The sequence below is a fragment of the Urocitellus parryii genome, chromosome 1, assembly GCF_045843805.1.
Source record: "Urocitellus parryii isolate mUroPar1 chromosome 1, mUroPar1.hap1, whole genome shotgun sequence".
NCBI classification, from domain to species: Eukaryota; Metazoa; Chordata; class Mammalia; order Rodentia; family Sciuridae; genus Urocitellus; species Urocitellus parryii.
In genome coordinates, this window is record NC_135531.1 from 215,947,115 (window position 1) to 215,964,215 (window position 17,101).

At 35.7% G+C, this 17,101-nt stretch overlaps 1 protein-coding gene and 1 non-coding gene across 2 annotated transcripts in view; both read right to left on the minus strand.

Annotated features, from left to right (window-relative positions):
- Positions 1-2,418: 2,418 nt before the first annotated feature.
- Positions 2,419-2,525, minus strand: LOC113185872 (small nucleolar RNA U13). The gene has a single exon (XR_003301176.1). It is a non-coding gene; the product is annotated as a small nucleolar RNA U13 (small nucleolar RNA).
- A 10,936-nt stretch (positions 2,526-13,461) lies between these two features.
- Positions 13,462-17,101, minus strand: part of Fap (fibroblast activation protein alpha) — a 71,494-nt gene continuing 67,854 nt past the window's right edge. Inside the window, exons 23-26 of the mRNA XM_026393088.2 lie at positions 16,325-16,389; positions 15,746-15,818; positions 15,400-15,473; positions 13,462-13,858 (exon numbers count right to left, since the gene is read on the minus strand). Of these exons, the coding sequence (XP_026248873.1) occupies positions 13,757-13,858; positions 15,400-15,473; positions 15,746-15,818; positions 16,325-16,389 (314 nt within the window). The 3' untranslated portion in view covers positions 13,462-13,756. The remainder of the gene's footprint in view (positions 13,859-15,399; positions 15,474-15,745; positions 15,819-16,324; positions 16,390-17,101) is intronic.

A 17,101-nucleotide genomic window follows, 5' to 3' on the forward strand; every position in this document is an offset into this window, starting at 1 on the left:
GCTGGGGGAGGGGAGGTTTGTTAGAGGATCAGTGGACAGTCTTCCTGCCCTGAGGCTCTGAGACCCTGTCGACAGCTCAGCTCGATTTCGAATCTGTGCAAGAGATAGTGCAGCATCGTGGCTTTGCATTCGTTGATTTTATCTTTTGCAAGATCTCTGGCATAATGAGATGTTTAAAATTGTTCTAAGTTTCAGTTGTTATTTTTATTCCTAAAGGGAACAAGAAGGAGAAAGAAAACAAAATCACATTTGTACAAAAGAATCTTATGTCATAATTTATAAGCAGAATATATATTTATATGTATAAATACATATATATCATTGAATACATGTGTTATGCTACTATTTTTCGCATATTGTAGCTATAAAAAACAAACCATATGTCATTACATTTATCCAACCTCTTGCTCATCTGGAAAGACTTTTTTCAAGATTCTAAGAGTCTTTAATGTGAACCAATTAAAACATTGCAATTTTCAAAGTCTTGTGTATAAGGAAGTAACTTCAACCATTAGAAAATTTAAAATTTGAAATCTGGATACAAAAAAAACAATACAGAAAGTGCAAAATGGAGTTATGGACACTGTTTTCTATTCACTGGGCCTTGGAATCAGATTTGCCCCCTGCCTGACACTTGTTCAGTGTAGGCAACTCTTATCAGATGTATTGCAAGAGATGACCACTTTTCTGGTGATATTGAAATGATATAATCATAGAAGATAATTCATACAGTATTCTAGGCTATTATTATTTTGTCAGAGGTTTATTTATTATACTTTATTGTTTGGCTATTTTTTCTTCAACCCTACAGCATATTTCCTACATTTTAATTTTGTAATAAATTTGCAGAAAAATTTATTTCTATAGTCAGCATCATTTCTGGAGCCCAGAAGTCTTCCATACTGTGTTCCAATACCTACTCTTTCTTGCTGAAAAGCAAGTTGCTTCCCTGTTTCCATGTTGCCAGAGGACATAAAGCCTAAATTTTCATTCCCATTTTAATAAAATCCTTTGTCTTCATGGAGTGCAATGGATTGATTAACAATAAGATCTTTCCAAGGCTGAGGATGACAGTCTCTCTTTTTTCTTCTTCATGTATCTGGTCCACAATTACCAGCATCTTTTTCCACAGGTCTGATCATCCAAACTGTAAAAGCCAAGGACCATGGCCCATGGCTTCCCCTTCCTCACAACCACTAGGCATAATGAATAGGATAACGAACTTAGTCAAATGAATATCTTAAAATTTGATTTGATTTATTAAGCATCAGTTTTCATCTAATGTTTTTATGGAAACTGGTTCTTAATAAATACATTATTTAGGACAGTTGACATTGATGCAAACAATTAAATGAAAATTATAAATTCAGAGATACATTTGACTAAACACCTTGGTGAAAAGTACAATTGTCATTCATTCCAGCAGTTACATACAACACCATTCTGCAGATTAGATGATATTTTTCATTTCCAACTGAATTCACATAGAGAATTGCAGGCCACAGATTATTAAAATAATAATAATAATAATTTGAATTGAATTAAAATATTTCTATTCTTTTAAAAAATATTTATTTTTTTAGTGATAGATGGACACAATATCTTTATTTTATTTTTATGTGGTGCTGAGGATTGAACTCAGTGTGTCTCATGCATGGTAGGTGAGCACACTACCTCTGAGCCACAACCCCAGCCCCAATATTTCTATGCTTTGAGGACATTTTTTAAATTTTATTTTATTTTTTACAATTTGGGGACAAAGACCAAGCCTCCTAAGAATAGAAATAACTACCATTTACTCCAAGCAAAATCCTCCAAGTCCTCAGAATCTTCTCTGACTGTTGTCTAAAATCCATTCATTGCTGCTAGTTAGCTAAGATGGGGAGACATCTAAATACAAAACAACTGGCAATTGGGCTATTTTTGTAGTTTAGTTTTTTTTAAGTGTATGATTCAGTAGTTTTTAGTGTATTCAAGAATGTTGTGTAACTATCTAAATCTGGAATTTTTTTCATCACCCCCAAAAGAAAGCCCATACCCACTAACTGTCACTCTCCCTTGTCTCGTTTCCAAGCTCTTGACAACCACTAATCTATGTTCTCTCTTTTTATATATATTTGCTTATTCTGCACATCTTATATAAATAGGATCACTCAATATGTGACCTTTGGTTTATTTATTTATTTTTCAATACTAGGGATTGAACCCAGGGCCTTGCACATGCTAACTAGTCATGCTGCCACTGGCTATATGCCATACATTTGTTTATTCATTTATTTTTTTTAAGATAGGGTCTCAGTAAGTTTTCTCACTGGCCTTGAACTTGGGACCCTTCTGCCTCCTTGCTTCCAGAGTAGCTGGGCTTGTAGGAGTGTACCATGGCTCTCAGGCATTTAGTTATGGGGTCTTCTAAGTTAATGTCAGACAGATAAGGTGCCAATATTAAAACACCGTTCTGAGGGAAGCAGTTCTCAACACAGTGGCATGGAACATGTAATCATCATCCTTATGAAGCAAAAATGGATACTCCTTTCATTTTTTTAATAAAAATGTTTTTAGTTGTTGATAGACCTTTATTTTTATTTATCTATATGCGGTGCTGAGAATCGAACCCAGCACCTCACACATGCCAGGCAAGTGTGCTAACGCTAAGCCACAGCCCCAGTCCCCTTCTTTCACTTTTTGATGTCTTTATTTAGTATAATATTTTCAAGTTTCATTCACATTGCAGAGAGAACCAGTAATTCATTCCTTTTTATGGCTCAGTACTATTTCTATAATATAGTAATATGTCTATATCATATTCTTTTATACCCATTAATCAGTTGATGGACATTTAGATTGTTTCTACTTTTTGCTTATGATGAATAATGCTGCTATAAACACTTATGTACAAGTTTTTGTCTTCATTATTTTTTATTTTTTTGTACCAGGGGTTACCACAGGGGTTTAACCAGTGAGCCATATCCCCAGCCCTTTTTTATGTTTCATTTAGAGACAGGGTCTCACTGAGTTGTGTAGGTCCTTGCTAAGTTGATGAGGCTGGCTTTGAACTCGTGATCCTCCTGCCTTGGCCTCCCAAGCCACTGGGATTATAGGTATGCTAGTAAAAATATAGAATCAGAATTGCTAGGTTATGTGATAAATCTCTGAAAAAATTGCCAGCTCCTTTCCAAAGTGACAGTGGAAATTTTGCTTTTTAAAGAATCAGAACCATGAATTTTGGATAAGTCACGTGATTGACTTTTCATTCTTTTTAACACCTGAAGATTTCACAGAGAAAATTAAAAAAAAAAAGACTATAGGATTGAGAGCCCTGTGGCAGGGCAGGTCATGGCAAGGAGGAGCTGATGTGAAGGCAGAATTGGAGCCATAATAAGGAGACTGGATGAGGCTGGGTGCCTGAGAAAGTCTTTTTGGAAGACTCTGTTGAGACAATTGAGCAAGAAGCTGGAAGATTAGAATGCAGGGGTCAGAGAAGGGAGTATGTGGTATTTGAGAGGTTTAAGCATTTTGAGTGTGTGCAAGGATGTAAGATAGGAATTTGAAATAACTGAGGGGGTAAATTCTATGGGTTTCTCCTCTGCCTTTTATAGAGTTATGGCAATGTGAGTAGAAACTGGTTAAAGTAAGCATACTTAAATGTTATGTTTTTTCTTTAATTGAGAATGAACATATTCTTATTGGCAATAAGAATAGATTAAAATAGATATTCATAAAGTGCTAAAAGCCTAGTTTCCTGGAATACACTATATCTTTTATATTAGAACTTAATTGTACTGATTCTAGAACTGATTCAGTACTTATTATGAATTAATTATACTGAATTAATTATTGAAAAATAAATCCTTTAAAAATTATTGAGGTGAAATTCAAATAAAATCTCCCGTTTGAAGTGAGTGTCTCATTGGCATTTACTCCATTCATGATGTTGTGCAGTCAGCACCTCCATTCAGTGCCAAGACTGCCCACATCACTCCAAAATAAAAGCCCATGACCCTTATGCACTTCCTCTCATTTTCCTGTTTCCCATTCTCTGGCAACCACCCATTTGCATTTTGCCTCTATGGATTTACCTCTTCTAGACCTTTCACATGAGTGAAATACACAATAGTCTTTGTGTCTTAACATGAATTCAAGATCCATCCACATTGTAGGATGTACTAGTACTTCCTTCCCTTTCATGGCTGATTATTCCCATGTATATGCACCTCAGTTTGTTTGTCCATTCACCCATCGATGGCTGTTCAGGCTGTTCACACCCTGGGACTATTGTGAATAATAATAATACCATGAGTCTAATAAGTGGCATCTCACTGTTGTTTTGATTTGTATTTCCCTAATGACTGAGAATGTTGAGCATCTTTTCATGCATTTCTTGGATATTTGATTATCTTCTCTGCAGAACTGTCCATTGAAGACCTTTGCCCATTTTTTAAATGTGTTGTCTTTTTATTGTTGAATTTGTAAGAATTCTTTATATATTCTGCATACGGGACCCTACAAATAATGTTATACATGTAAATATGTGTGATACATATGTTTAGAATGTTTATATGAAATGCATATATAATACACATTAACATCTTTTCCAAAAGTGAAAAGAAATTTTAATGATAAAATGACACATTTTAATAAATTATATATCTTAACAACTTACAGTCATTATTTCCATGACTTTATCCATTTTTGGGGAAGTGTGACACAAGGATCATATGAATATTGGGTTGCTATTTATAGATTATTATAATTTTAAGACTGATAAGATCCTACTTTTTGTTAAGAGAAAATAGCATGCAAAATATTCTAAATAAATACATCAGAGAAGGTTTAAAGGGACATTGTTGTTTTTTTTTTTTTAACCATAGAAGATTATATAAACAATATTTTATGGCTCCTGCTACTGTAGCTTGCAAAAGTACATAACAAATGTACTCTGGATATATTAAAGTTGTTTTGTAACCTTGAGGTACACAAATGACTTTTTAAAAATACAGATTGTTAGCCACTCACTAAAATGGGAGAGAGATAAAAGACTTATTTTATGTGGAATCTTCTAAATTTTATTTTTTTTTGTTTTTCTTAAAAATCTAATCTGAAGGAATAAAACTTGAGGTTTACACATTCATTGTTCTTTTTCTCTGGAGTCTCTGCTTTGGCAGTCTGAATGTTTTTGGCATGATACACATGGTGCCAACTTGAGGATGATTCTTGTGCAATATCTTGGAAGCTTTTCTTTACCCTGCCCCCATCTGTAGTTCTATGGCCATGGCGTGGGAGTTGGCAGGAGAACAACTGTGGGAAGACATAATGTAGGGGTAACATCAGAGAGAAGACATGAAAGAAACACTGGGACGGCCTGTGGTGGTGCCCACTTGTAATCCCAGGAGCTCAGGAGGCTGAGGAAGGAGGGTAGCAATTTCAAGGCCAGCCTCAGCAATTTAGTGAGACCCACAGCAATTTAATGAGACCCTGTCTCAAAAAAAATTAAATGTAAAGAAGAAAAAAGAAATACATAAACACTAGTGAGTGGAGGAGAGCTAAGGAGAAGACTGGAAAGCTAGCTTCATTTTGACTTTAGTCACAGACTCAGTTTAACTTGTTGAATGGCTTCCCTTTTTTATACACACAATATTGCTGAGGCCAGAAACAAAATGTAGACCCCTTTAGAAGTCACTAAGTTATAGATGGGCACAAATTCATTTTCAAAATCCACCTGTAAATGTTTACTTATCAGTCACTGAATAGATACTTCATTGACTGTACTTAAATTCTAATAATGATTAGTAACAGCTTACTACGGCTAGGGTCATGGTGTTGATACTCTATAGAATATTTGCCTAATGACCCAAATATATTATAAAGCTGTCTGAAAAGGTATTCCATTTCTTTTTTCTAGAATACTTGACAAGAGGCACAGCCAGTGTTACATGGAACTCTGGTGATAGTAGGAGGGTCATGTCCAGTAGACCTGGACCTATGGGATCTTAGGTGAGGTCATAACATACCTCATTTCCCTACTAAGAAATACTTATATTTTAACATCTAATTAATAGCTTCAAAAATTAAATGAAATAATATAAATGGAGCACCTACATTCAAAAAAAAAAAACTATTATTCCAAATAGAAATTGATACCTACAGGCCAAATCTGTCATACAGAATTTCCTTTACTTGTAAATTAGTTGTCAAATGTTCAAAATTGGGAGAGAGTTTATATTTGAAAACACACTCCTTGGGCTTCTGTTGACAAAAATTCTGGCCACAGTAAGCCCACATTTCTACACTGTAAGTCTGAACTTAGTTGTTATTTCTCTGGATGAACACCCAGCTCTCTGAGTCCCACCCTTGGCTTACCAGGACCTTCCTGGCCCATCCGTGGTTGACTTCCTTGAATCTGATCCCTTCATTCTGGTTGCCTAGCTGGCCTCAGAGGTTGCTGGAATCGTTAACTTTGCACCTGGGCAACCTGTTCCATTCCTCCAATGTAAGATTTTTCAGATATCTATTTAAATCCTATAAAATGAGTTAATCAAAGAAGGTGGTGGGTTCCTTAAGAATGTTTTCATCTGAGCATCACACAAGAGACCAATGCTCACATTCCCTGCCTAAGTCAGGGAAAAAACTTCAATTTCAGCACTTTTAGGGCATCAACAATTGCTATTCAATCAAGCATTTCACCCCATCCTGGTAAATAGAGCCTCAGAAAAACTCATTAGAGTTCCATAATGAGAGGGAACAGTGTAACCACTGTGATCTCAGAAGATACTAAGATTCAAAGATGAGAGGAGTGAATGAAAAATATGTATCAGGGTACAGACATAAATAAAATATCTCAGACAGTAAACTCAGGAGTGCTTTACCACTGAGCAATGTCCACAATCCTTTTTTAAAACTTTATTTTGAGAGAGGTTCTTGCTAAGTTGCTGAGTCTGGCTTTGTACTTGTGATCCTCCTGCCTCAGCCTCCTGAGTCATTCAGATTACAGGTGTGTGCCATGTGCCTGGCTTTGTCCTCAGATTTTTGAAAACAATTTAGGACTTCAGCATTGCTGTGTACTATTCACTAATGGGTAACATAAGATATCTTAGGGCTTGGACTATTCACTAATAGGTTAATAAGATTTCTTAGGGCTTGGATTTCTTGGACTTAGAGCACAGTCCCTGTGGCACATAGAGAAAATAATTGAATCTTAGAAAGAGAGAACTAGTCTAAATCACAAGAACTGAGACTCAGTTTTCTTGATTCTGTCTGGATATTTTGTGGGATCCTAAAAAGCTCAATGTATTTGAGTTAAATCATCAACTACAAAAGTATGATCTAAAATGCACAACTTTTGGAGGATGTATCTTGCTGTTGGACTTTGCATGATTTTAAGTTTGTAATGTGAATTTAGGAAAATTAGGCAATCAAACATCCAGGGTTTGAATTTATGGCCTGATCCGGGACAGTATAAAGCATGGGTATTCTTGTTCCTAAATGTTAAGTAAACCTTTCACATTCAAAATATATACTTATTCATTAAAATATATTCTTGTTTAAAAAGTAGTATTCATAAAGGTGAAAGATTTACATGATCTGAAGAGAAACCAAAGTAACATTATTTTTTAAATAAAAGATGCTAGATACCCAAGAGCAATTTCAGATGTTTATTTGTAGTCTGAACATTTTGTGCCAAACTTCCTCAGTTTGCTTGTCCCTTTAATGATTCATCTAGAGGCAGCAAGTGTTTAAGTTAGGACAATGCAGTAGGCTGTTTCCATTTCCTATTCCAAATTATTTTTGTTTCAAAGGCCAATCTCGTTTACATCTCTGACTGATTGATGTTGTCCTTAACTCCATTTTTCTTACTGCTTACCAGAGATTTTTTTCTTCTTTCTCTTTGCTTTGAGGGGGTCAAAGCAAGACCTGTTTCATACTAAGTTACAGAAAGGGTAAGATGCTTCTATTGGGAGATTGCACATAAAAATCTTAATGGCCACAGCAAGTGGCGATACAATCAGCAAATATTTATTGAGCTTCTCTTATCTTATTCCTCCTGTTTAGGGCCTGGAGGCAGAGAAGTGAAATGACAGATGAGCTCTTTGTTCATAGGGAGCTGATGTTCAAATAGGAGAAATAGAGAACAAATGGGTGCAGACATAAATAAAATTATTTCTGATGCTTCTAAGTGCTACCAATAAAGCAAATTTAGATAATGTGGTTGAAAGTTTCTGAATGGTGGAAGTAACATTAAATCCAGTGACCAGGGAAATTCCCTCTACAGAGTGAAACTTAGTTAAAAAAGACACAGTCAAGAGAAAAGTTGAGAAAAGATGTTCCAGGCTCTAAAGCAGAAAGAAGTTTGCTCTCCAAAAAACCACAGAGAAGACCAGAGAGGCTGGAGTTTGGTGAACAGTGTGAGAGCCTTGGAGATGAGCCCAAGAGGAAGGCCTCTGTGGGTTTTATAGGTTGCAAAGAAACCTGGTACATGTGTTGTCTCTTTCACCTGCATGGTGCCCTGGCAGTTTGTCCTTCCCAATTGTGATTCAATCTCTACTATGAAATATTAGACTTTATGGACAAGTGTTAAGATACCAGGGTGAACTATTCGCTCAAGGTAAGGACCAGGGGGTTACATGAACTTTCTTGGGCACTCACAGCTTCAATATTGGTTATTCCTGAAAGACTGCATTGCATTAGAAGTAGAGATGCCCTTATAAGTGATTGAAGATTCTAAAACATATTAAATTCACTGATACGAGAAATAAATTTAATGGCTTCAGATGCAGACTATTAATTTCTTGAGAAGTTTTTTTTTTTTGAAAATGACAACAAAACACTTGTTCATTTTATGTTGCTAACAAACACCTACAAAATTCTTACTACATGTCTGATATGTTAGCTCTACAAACAGTATTTTTTTTTTTTTTGGTTCTGGGGATTGAAGTCAGGGGCACTCAACCACTGAGCCACATCCCTAGCCCAATTTTGTATTTTATTTAGAGACAGGGTCTCACTGAGTTGCTTAGCACGTCACTGTTGTTGAGGCTGGCTTTCAACTCTAGAGCCTTCAGCCCTACCCTCCCCAAGCCACTGGGATTACAGGCATGCACTACCGTGCCCAGCTACAAAAAATAACTCTTTTAAAAACTCTAATCAACTCCATGGGATACGAATCATTATTATTTTCATTTCACTTAAAAGGAAAGGAAGCAGAGAAAATGAATAGAAGTTGAACAAAGTTACATGCCTAGTATGTTCCTGAGCTGGGATTCAAACCAGGTAGCCTGATACCCATGCCTTACTCTCTGTGGTGTGCTGGACTAAAATGGTGACGATCAACATGCTATGTTCAAAAGACTAACACATGAGATAGCTTGCATTTTATTTGGAAAAAAAAGTGCTTCCAATATTGCAAAGAATTTCTTTAATCTTCTGAAGGAAATGAGAATGCAGCATTGTCATTCCTGTAGTAACCCAAAGTACTTGCATATATTAAAGCATCATCACTTTTTATTCATTATTTAAGTTAGAAATGCAGCTTAGTATCTGTGTGATATAAGCAAATTTTATAATATTAAAAAATTTTCTACCATATCCATTGATACCTGAAAGGATGTTTCAAGAACACTCCTAATCCTATGTGAATGGATAGTAGATGTTTTTTAACAGACTACTCATTTTTATATTCTACTAAATGTTTCAGTAAGATGTGTACTTCCAAAACTCACCTTTTATAGTAGTAAGAAAAATTCGTACTACCAAAAATGCTACTAAAAAAATTCCTACTAGCAAAGATGCTTCTACCCCTGAAGGACAATAGACAGCAATTATAAAAAAAGGAAGATGGATTGTTAAGCCTCCATGGCATGACCTTGGCTTGACTGTGCTTCTATCTCACTCATAGGATATAGACTTTCTATAGCCCTAAAGCAAAAGGTAGCATTCTGTACCAAGGAATAAGTTGGTAAAACATATACTGTCAAAGCATCTTTTAAATTCATAAAACGGAGTATTGGAGTATTAATTAGAAGCTGATAGAATGAAATTTATGTTGCCAACAACATTACCTATGTCCAAAAGAAGTGCTTATAACAAGCATGCTAGTATTGCACGCCAATATTCTAAGCAGGTGATCATTAGAGGCTGTCACTAGAAACAAGGTTATTTCACTTATAAACAACTTGGTAAGGTGTAGGCACTTACTTCTTCCTGAATGAGAATTTATTCTACATCAACTTGCCAAGGTACCTGTCCATAATGCCAAGAAAGCGTTTTAGCAATTCTCCTTTAGCAATTCACAGGCTGGGAATGATTTACTGCATTCAGAATTTTTCAATCTGTTTTATTGGATAAACTCAGAATATCTGGTTTATTGAATAAATTCAAAATCTCTGTTAGGTGCCTTCCTTCTTTTTTATAAACAGTGTAATTGAAAGCATTGTTTTGGTAGAATCTTCTCAGAAGACCATATAATCACCATTTAAATTAGCCCTAATTCATTTTACATTTGCTTATTTTACTGTTAACTTTCCCAGAACTATTTTTTTTACAATTAGAACATCTGAATTTTAATTACATTACCATCAAGAAGCTCATTAAAGTCACTTAATTGGCAACATTTCCAAAAAAACCTTAGCTGGGTTTAATATATTTTAAAGAGTTACTGTCAAAGTATAATTTCACCATTACAAACAGCTTGGCAACAACATTTGCATAAAGATCTGTCAGTTTCTGAAAAATGCTCAAATGTTGGGAAAATCAGATTCGTTAAGTCGCCTTTACTGAAACAGCCTAGAAATGGAGAAATTGTCACATATATTCATCCTTGTAACCCCTGAAGTTCCCAGAATACTGCCATGCCAGCATAGGGATTCAATATATGTTTCTTGAAGGAAATAAATAATGTATCATATGTTGGAATAGATTTTTAAAAATGTAAAACCCCAATGAAAGTTCTCTCATTTTGTCAAATTTAACCAAATACTAATATACTTGATTTGTTTTTCATTTTAAAAAATACTAGACGGTCATTTATAATTTTGGACCTTTATAAATAGCCCTGGGGCCAGCATTGTGGTACTGTAATTTGTGATTACTTTTAGAACTCGTTCTATGATTTCCCCTCTTACATATACTAGAATTTTTTTCTTCTTTCTGTTTTTTTGTCATACACAGTATCTAAAACAATGACTCATAATTGAATTTGTTGAATGAATAAATGAATGAATGAATGCAAATCTCAAGTTTGTGATAAGTAAGGAATGATTATACTTTACAGCATTTATCAGGGTTTTAGAACACCCCGCTCCAAATAGATTCAAAGATTAAAATGTGGTAAAAGGTCATTATTACTATATGCTAACTTTTTAAAAAACAGAAAAACCCAAAGAGGAATCTAGGAAAGCTGTAAAAAATATAAGTTAAAAAAATTTCCACTTGCTGCCTTGCTTTACAAAGTCTTGCACAATGTTTGATATACAGTCAGACTCAACACGTGTCGAATGAATAAGTGAAAGAATATATGCTGAGAGTCCTGAGGAAGACCTGGACTCAGGTAGGATCCATCAACAGTAATGTGTGAAACCTGAATTTTCATGAAATAGAGGCATTCATTCATTCATTCAACAGTTGGTGAGCTTCTGTAATATGCTGTGTTCCAAGACAGAGACTATGAAGATTTCTCTATGACAGTGTTGTCACAATAGCACATTGTGATTATGGACATATTCTACATGTACACTGTCTATTATGGTAGTCTCTAGTGACTACCATGTCACTATCTGGTGACATGTGACTAGTATGACCAAAGAGCTGAATTTTATCTTCACTTTTGCTCATTTAAATTGAAACAGCCGCATATGCAGAGTGGCTATCACAGGCGGGCAAATACCACAAGAATTTCGAAGTGTGTGGAAGAACATGATGTATTTGAGGAGATATTGGGCTTCTAGAGGCTGATGTTAGGAGAGTGTGGGAAATCTGCATGTGGACAGGTCATCAAAGGCTCTGTGTGACCATGGATAATCACTGCAGGTTTCTAAGTAGGCAAATGACATGACAGATTTGTCTCTTAGAAGTGTCTTCTGTGCCTATGGATGTAAAGGTCTAAGACTGGAGAATCGAACTTTTCGAATTTCACAGAGAAAAGAAATTGAAGATCTATCTATATCTATATCTATATTTTTTTTTTCCTTCATCACATAGGTAAGATGCAATTTGAACCTTGTAGTCTCCCTAAACTGAGTATTAGAAAATGACTACTGGTTGGTCTCTCTCCACAGTGGGAGAGTTTGAATGGTGAGGCTGCTCTTTGGAGATAGACAAAGAAGGTGGTACTTTCCTTTTACTCTCAGGGCATCAGCCATTGGATGCAGGTAGAGAAAAGGGGCTATTTTCAATCTTGAGTCAGTAAAGGTGCTCTCTGGGCTCCCTGACCACCACAAAGGACCCCTTCCTGCTGTGTGAGGTGGGGCTATTTGGCCTAAGTGGGAGGCATGGTTTTAGAAGGCAGCAGTGGAAAGAGCACTGGACTGAGAAACGCCTGAAAATTCTAGAAAAGACTATGGTATATGATCCCTGAAGCCCCTTCCTGCTGTAATCTTCCATTCCTGATGGGTTCTTCTGGCTACAGAACATGAAAGAAGGCATGAGAGTACTGGGACTTGAAACTGGAAAGGAAGAATTAAGCTAGAAATGGAGAAAAATAATCCAGGGTGGTTCAGTGCTGAGAGACATACCAGTGAAAAATCTCCTGGTTCTGGTCAGAGTGGCTTGGTGGATACTTCCAACATTCATGAAAGAATATCTTCTGGTGACCTGGTATGGATCTTTAAAATTCTGTGGCAATCATAGAAATGGCAAGTTGCCCATAGTTTCTAATTGATGGTGACAGTTAACTGGCAGAGCATTGCTTTCAGGATTGCAGTTATTACAGCTTTTTTTTTTTTTAATTTCCCAAAATGAACTTTATAATATAGAACTAAAACCCCAGAAAAATTTCATAGATATCAAAATTTCCCCTCTAGCTATTGGTATCTATTTTATTTATTTGTTTTCTTAGTTAAGTTATAGCCTAGTAATCTGAAGGCACTTACTATCATTAATTTGAAAAAGGGATATGACATGGGCACATTTCCAAATTTGAAGCATTTCTTAAAAGAAGTATGAATTCAAAAGTCTGACTTTATCCTTACCCAATGCTTTTGGCAATGCTAAAGAAATCTGGGAGAAATTTAATAAACATTTCTTGGAGGGAGAGCATATAATGCAAACATCTCAAACTTGATTCACTGCATTTTCTGAACTATGTTTTTGCCTACTCTGAGCTATTTGCTCCAGAATTTGAAGATCCCAAACTGCTTCTAGATTCTTTGCTTCCATGACCATCAAGATATTATTCACACACTTGCTGTGTACAACACTTCATTCTGTGATAGAACCCAGAACCTGAAATTAATGAACACAAACAACATGAAATAGCACTTGAACTTCTGACTTTATTTATTTATTTTTATCAAATAAACAGGTTGAAAAAAATACTCGATGTGTCCAAAGGAAAATGCATGGTTCCTTTTCTCTCCTTCCACAGAGTATCAGAAAATGTAAACAATATTGAACTTCTGAGACTTCCTAAATTTTTGCCATCCTTTAGAAAAACATTCATTTGTTTGTTTATACCAGCATTTTACAACATAAAAGTACACGAGCAAACGGTCTGAGACATTCATATAAAGTTTTCAGATTGTGATACAGGCTTGTATCTGTATCAGTTTTAGTCTGATGAAGAAAAACATTGTTTCAGGAAGTGGGTCATATGGGTGTATAAGTGGTTTGTGGACAGGCCGGATAAGCCGTGGTTCTGGTCAGAGTACCACTGAAATAGAAAAGGAAAGAAGCCTGTTTTACTCCTGTAGTCACAAAATGCATACAACTTTGATGTTTCTGTATACTCCCAGGACCTGCTGTTTTTTTTTTTTTTTTTTTTTTAAATATTATCGGGAAATTCTACCTAAGAACATTTGAATGAATAAAAGAATGTTACACATGAACATTTAGAGCAGGAAGAACTACAGAGCTTTTATTAACATCCCCACTGTTTTATATCCTTTAAACTTATATTTTATAGACCTTAGAGGCTGAATTTTCACAGTGTCCAGCATCTTGAGGCATCAAGATCAGGAAGCATGGGTTCCATGTTGGTGTGTTGGATCTGGTCTTTGCATCTATGGAACTTAATTTTTTCATTTGAAAAACAAAGGCATTGGATTTAATTTTATCTGAGAAGGCTTATAGCTCAGAAATTTTATGAGGAACAGACTTCCTCTCTGTTACAGAAAACTCCCAATATTGTGCATCACATATGACCATAAATACCCCTTATGGGAGTAAAAAACAACATTGTGAAAAACTGGGGGGGGTGTATCACAGATAATATAACAATATAATTTTAAAATTCATTGTTGGGAGAGATGCCAATAAGATTATTATTTTCGTTAATAAAAGTGGCAGTGGTTATATAATTCTATATATTTACTAGATTGAATTTTCTTTGGGGAACACAATAAAAAAGGTCAGAAAAATGATCAAATTATGTCATGTGCATGTATGATTATGGCAAAGTGAATGCATCTGTTATGTTTTATAAATGCACCATTAAAAATAAGAAAAAGTCTCACCTCACTCTTCATAAAGTGTTAAAATACACAAACAAATTTACAAAAGATAAAAGAGCTCCCTTTCTGGCTTCTCATTCCATATAAGCAAGCAATTGAGGGAGAATCTATGCTCACTGAAGAGGTAACAATGTGGCTACCAAGGACTGCTCTCCTTCTCTTGGCTTCTGTCTTATTTTGTCCTGTTTCCATTTCCCATTCCTCATGCACACTGGATTTTACATTGAGCTCATTTATCCATTTGCTCAGTAAAAATCTGAGCTGTGTTGGGTGGGGCATGTGCCAGGTGCTGAGCTGATACAGGTGAAAAGATTCTTTAACCCTGAATGGGGACTGTGTGACTTCAGGGAGCCTTGGCGGTTCTGATAACATTCTGCAATTGCTTTTTACTGAATATCCAGGATTTTCTGGCTGCTTTGAGAATCCTAGGTTTTCTAGGGACTCTAAGTACTTATATGAACTTATGTACATAGGATTGCAGAACTATTTGATGTTTGGGATAAAATATCATTTGATCTTGTGAACTCCCTTATTTTATATAACTCAAGTGGGAACTCCAGAGGTAATTTTGCTTCTCTAGGGTGTTTCAGGGAGTTCATGAAAGACCTACAATTTATTTGCTAATGTTCTGCTTACTCTACAGTCTCTTTGTCAGGTTGACTAAAAGATAGATAAATAAGACCCTCTTCTTTTAGCTTGAGGGGTCTAAGGCCATGAACATGAGTGAAACAAAATTATGTACCATTGCCTGGAAATCCACTTGTGCATTAACCAGAGCTTTAGCAATCTGTGCTGAGTTTTGAAAGTGCACATTATCTGCAACAAAGAGGGAGAGAGAGAGAGAGTTAAAGTGCTGCTAAATACCAGAAAGCATAGAGTGACAATGTACTGCCTGGAAATGAACACCAACAATTATCTAGTCATGCATTTGACATTGTCAGCAGTGAGTAATCACACTCAGATATGGAAATGTCCCTGACTCTTAGGTACTGACCCCGAGCATAGGCATAGGAGGATGCTTAATGTTTCTTAAACAAAGTGATGCTGGCTCAGTATTTTTATGTGTAAGAGTCTTGCTTAAACCTCACCATCTGCTGTTCCGTGGATGAGAAGATAGTCTACATTTCTGAAATATTCTGCTCTTGCCATCACAGTTGAATTCTGGAAAAGAGGAAAAATTAACATTTTAGTTGCTGCAAGTTCTAATAGAAAACTAGCTAAATCATTGTGCAATGGACTTAGCACCAATACTGAAATTATGTATTGCTTTGGTTGATAAATATTTAAGAGTCGGAGCAACACATTTTCATCATCATTTGCATTACTTCCATCTGATTCTTAGTTTGAAAAACTGAAAGTTTATGTGTCATATGTTACATATGAGTGAGACCTTAGGCATAAATGATGCCCGCTCAAGCTGTGTAAGGGTTGGGGGGTGGGGTGGAGGATTGGGAAAAGGGAGGTTAGGGAAAGGAGAATGAGGAAAGAAAGAATAAAATCCCAAAGGGGTAAAAATCCTTTCTAGTGATGTGTTTTGCAGTTAACAAAAGATGATCATTTTTGCTTGGAGACCCAGAATTAAATCTATAAAACCTAGTTTTCTACTTTAAAATTATTTAGCATGTTAGAAATAAGTTAATGGACTAAGTAAATTAGAAAACACTTACTTTATAATGCTCAAGATTATCATCCTTTGTTGGGAAACCCATGAATCGTTCTGTGTAGATAGATGCTACAAAATATGTAAGAACATGTTATTTGCATATGATACATGTTATTTCATTAACAAAAAATAACTCTTTAATAACTGTTCCTCAACTCTCCTATGAGAAAATCTTGGGTAAATTTTGCTTTAGTTTACATAACGATTGGCCTCAATGAAGGTCTGTTATCTGTGCAGTTCAACTCAGTAGGGCAAGAGAGAGAATGGAGGAAGAAATTACAGGAGCAAGAACATCCTAACATTTTCTTTCTAGAACTGCTCTATCTTAGGGGGACTGCTGAGGTGGGCATGAAGCTGTTGAATGACTTTATGCTTTAAAAGAAATCAGGAATGAAGCCATTTGAGCACTTGGCCAATGTCTTTTCTCATCTGAGATGAAATATGTCCCTAAATCCATTCTCCTCAACATCACGCACGTGCATACACACACACACACACACACACACACACACATGCACACACACATACACACACATATTTTCCTGGATCCTCTCTAAAAATCACAATGATCTCATTTCTATCCCAATACAGGGAAGAAGCTCTGATGAAATCCAATTTTTGTACAACTTTTTGAATCACTTTCAAATAATTACTCTACACTGATGTTAATCATAAAAATAGGCAAGTGCAGGAAGGGTTCTTCCCAAACGTAGTTTTCATTTCTATGATTTCTGGAGTAAAGGAGATGCAGTTGCAAACTGCAGCATGGAGGTGAATTGCT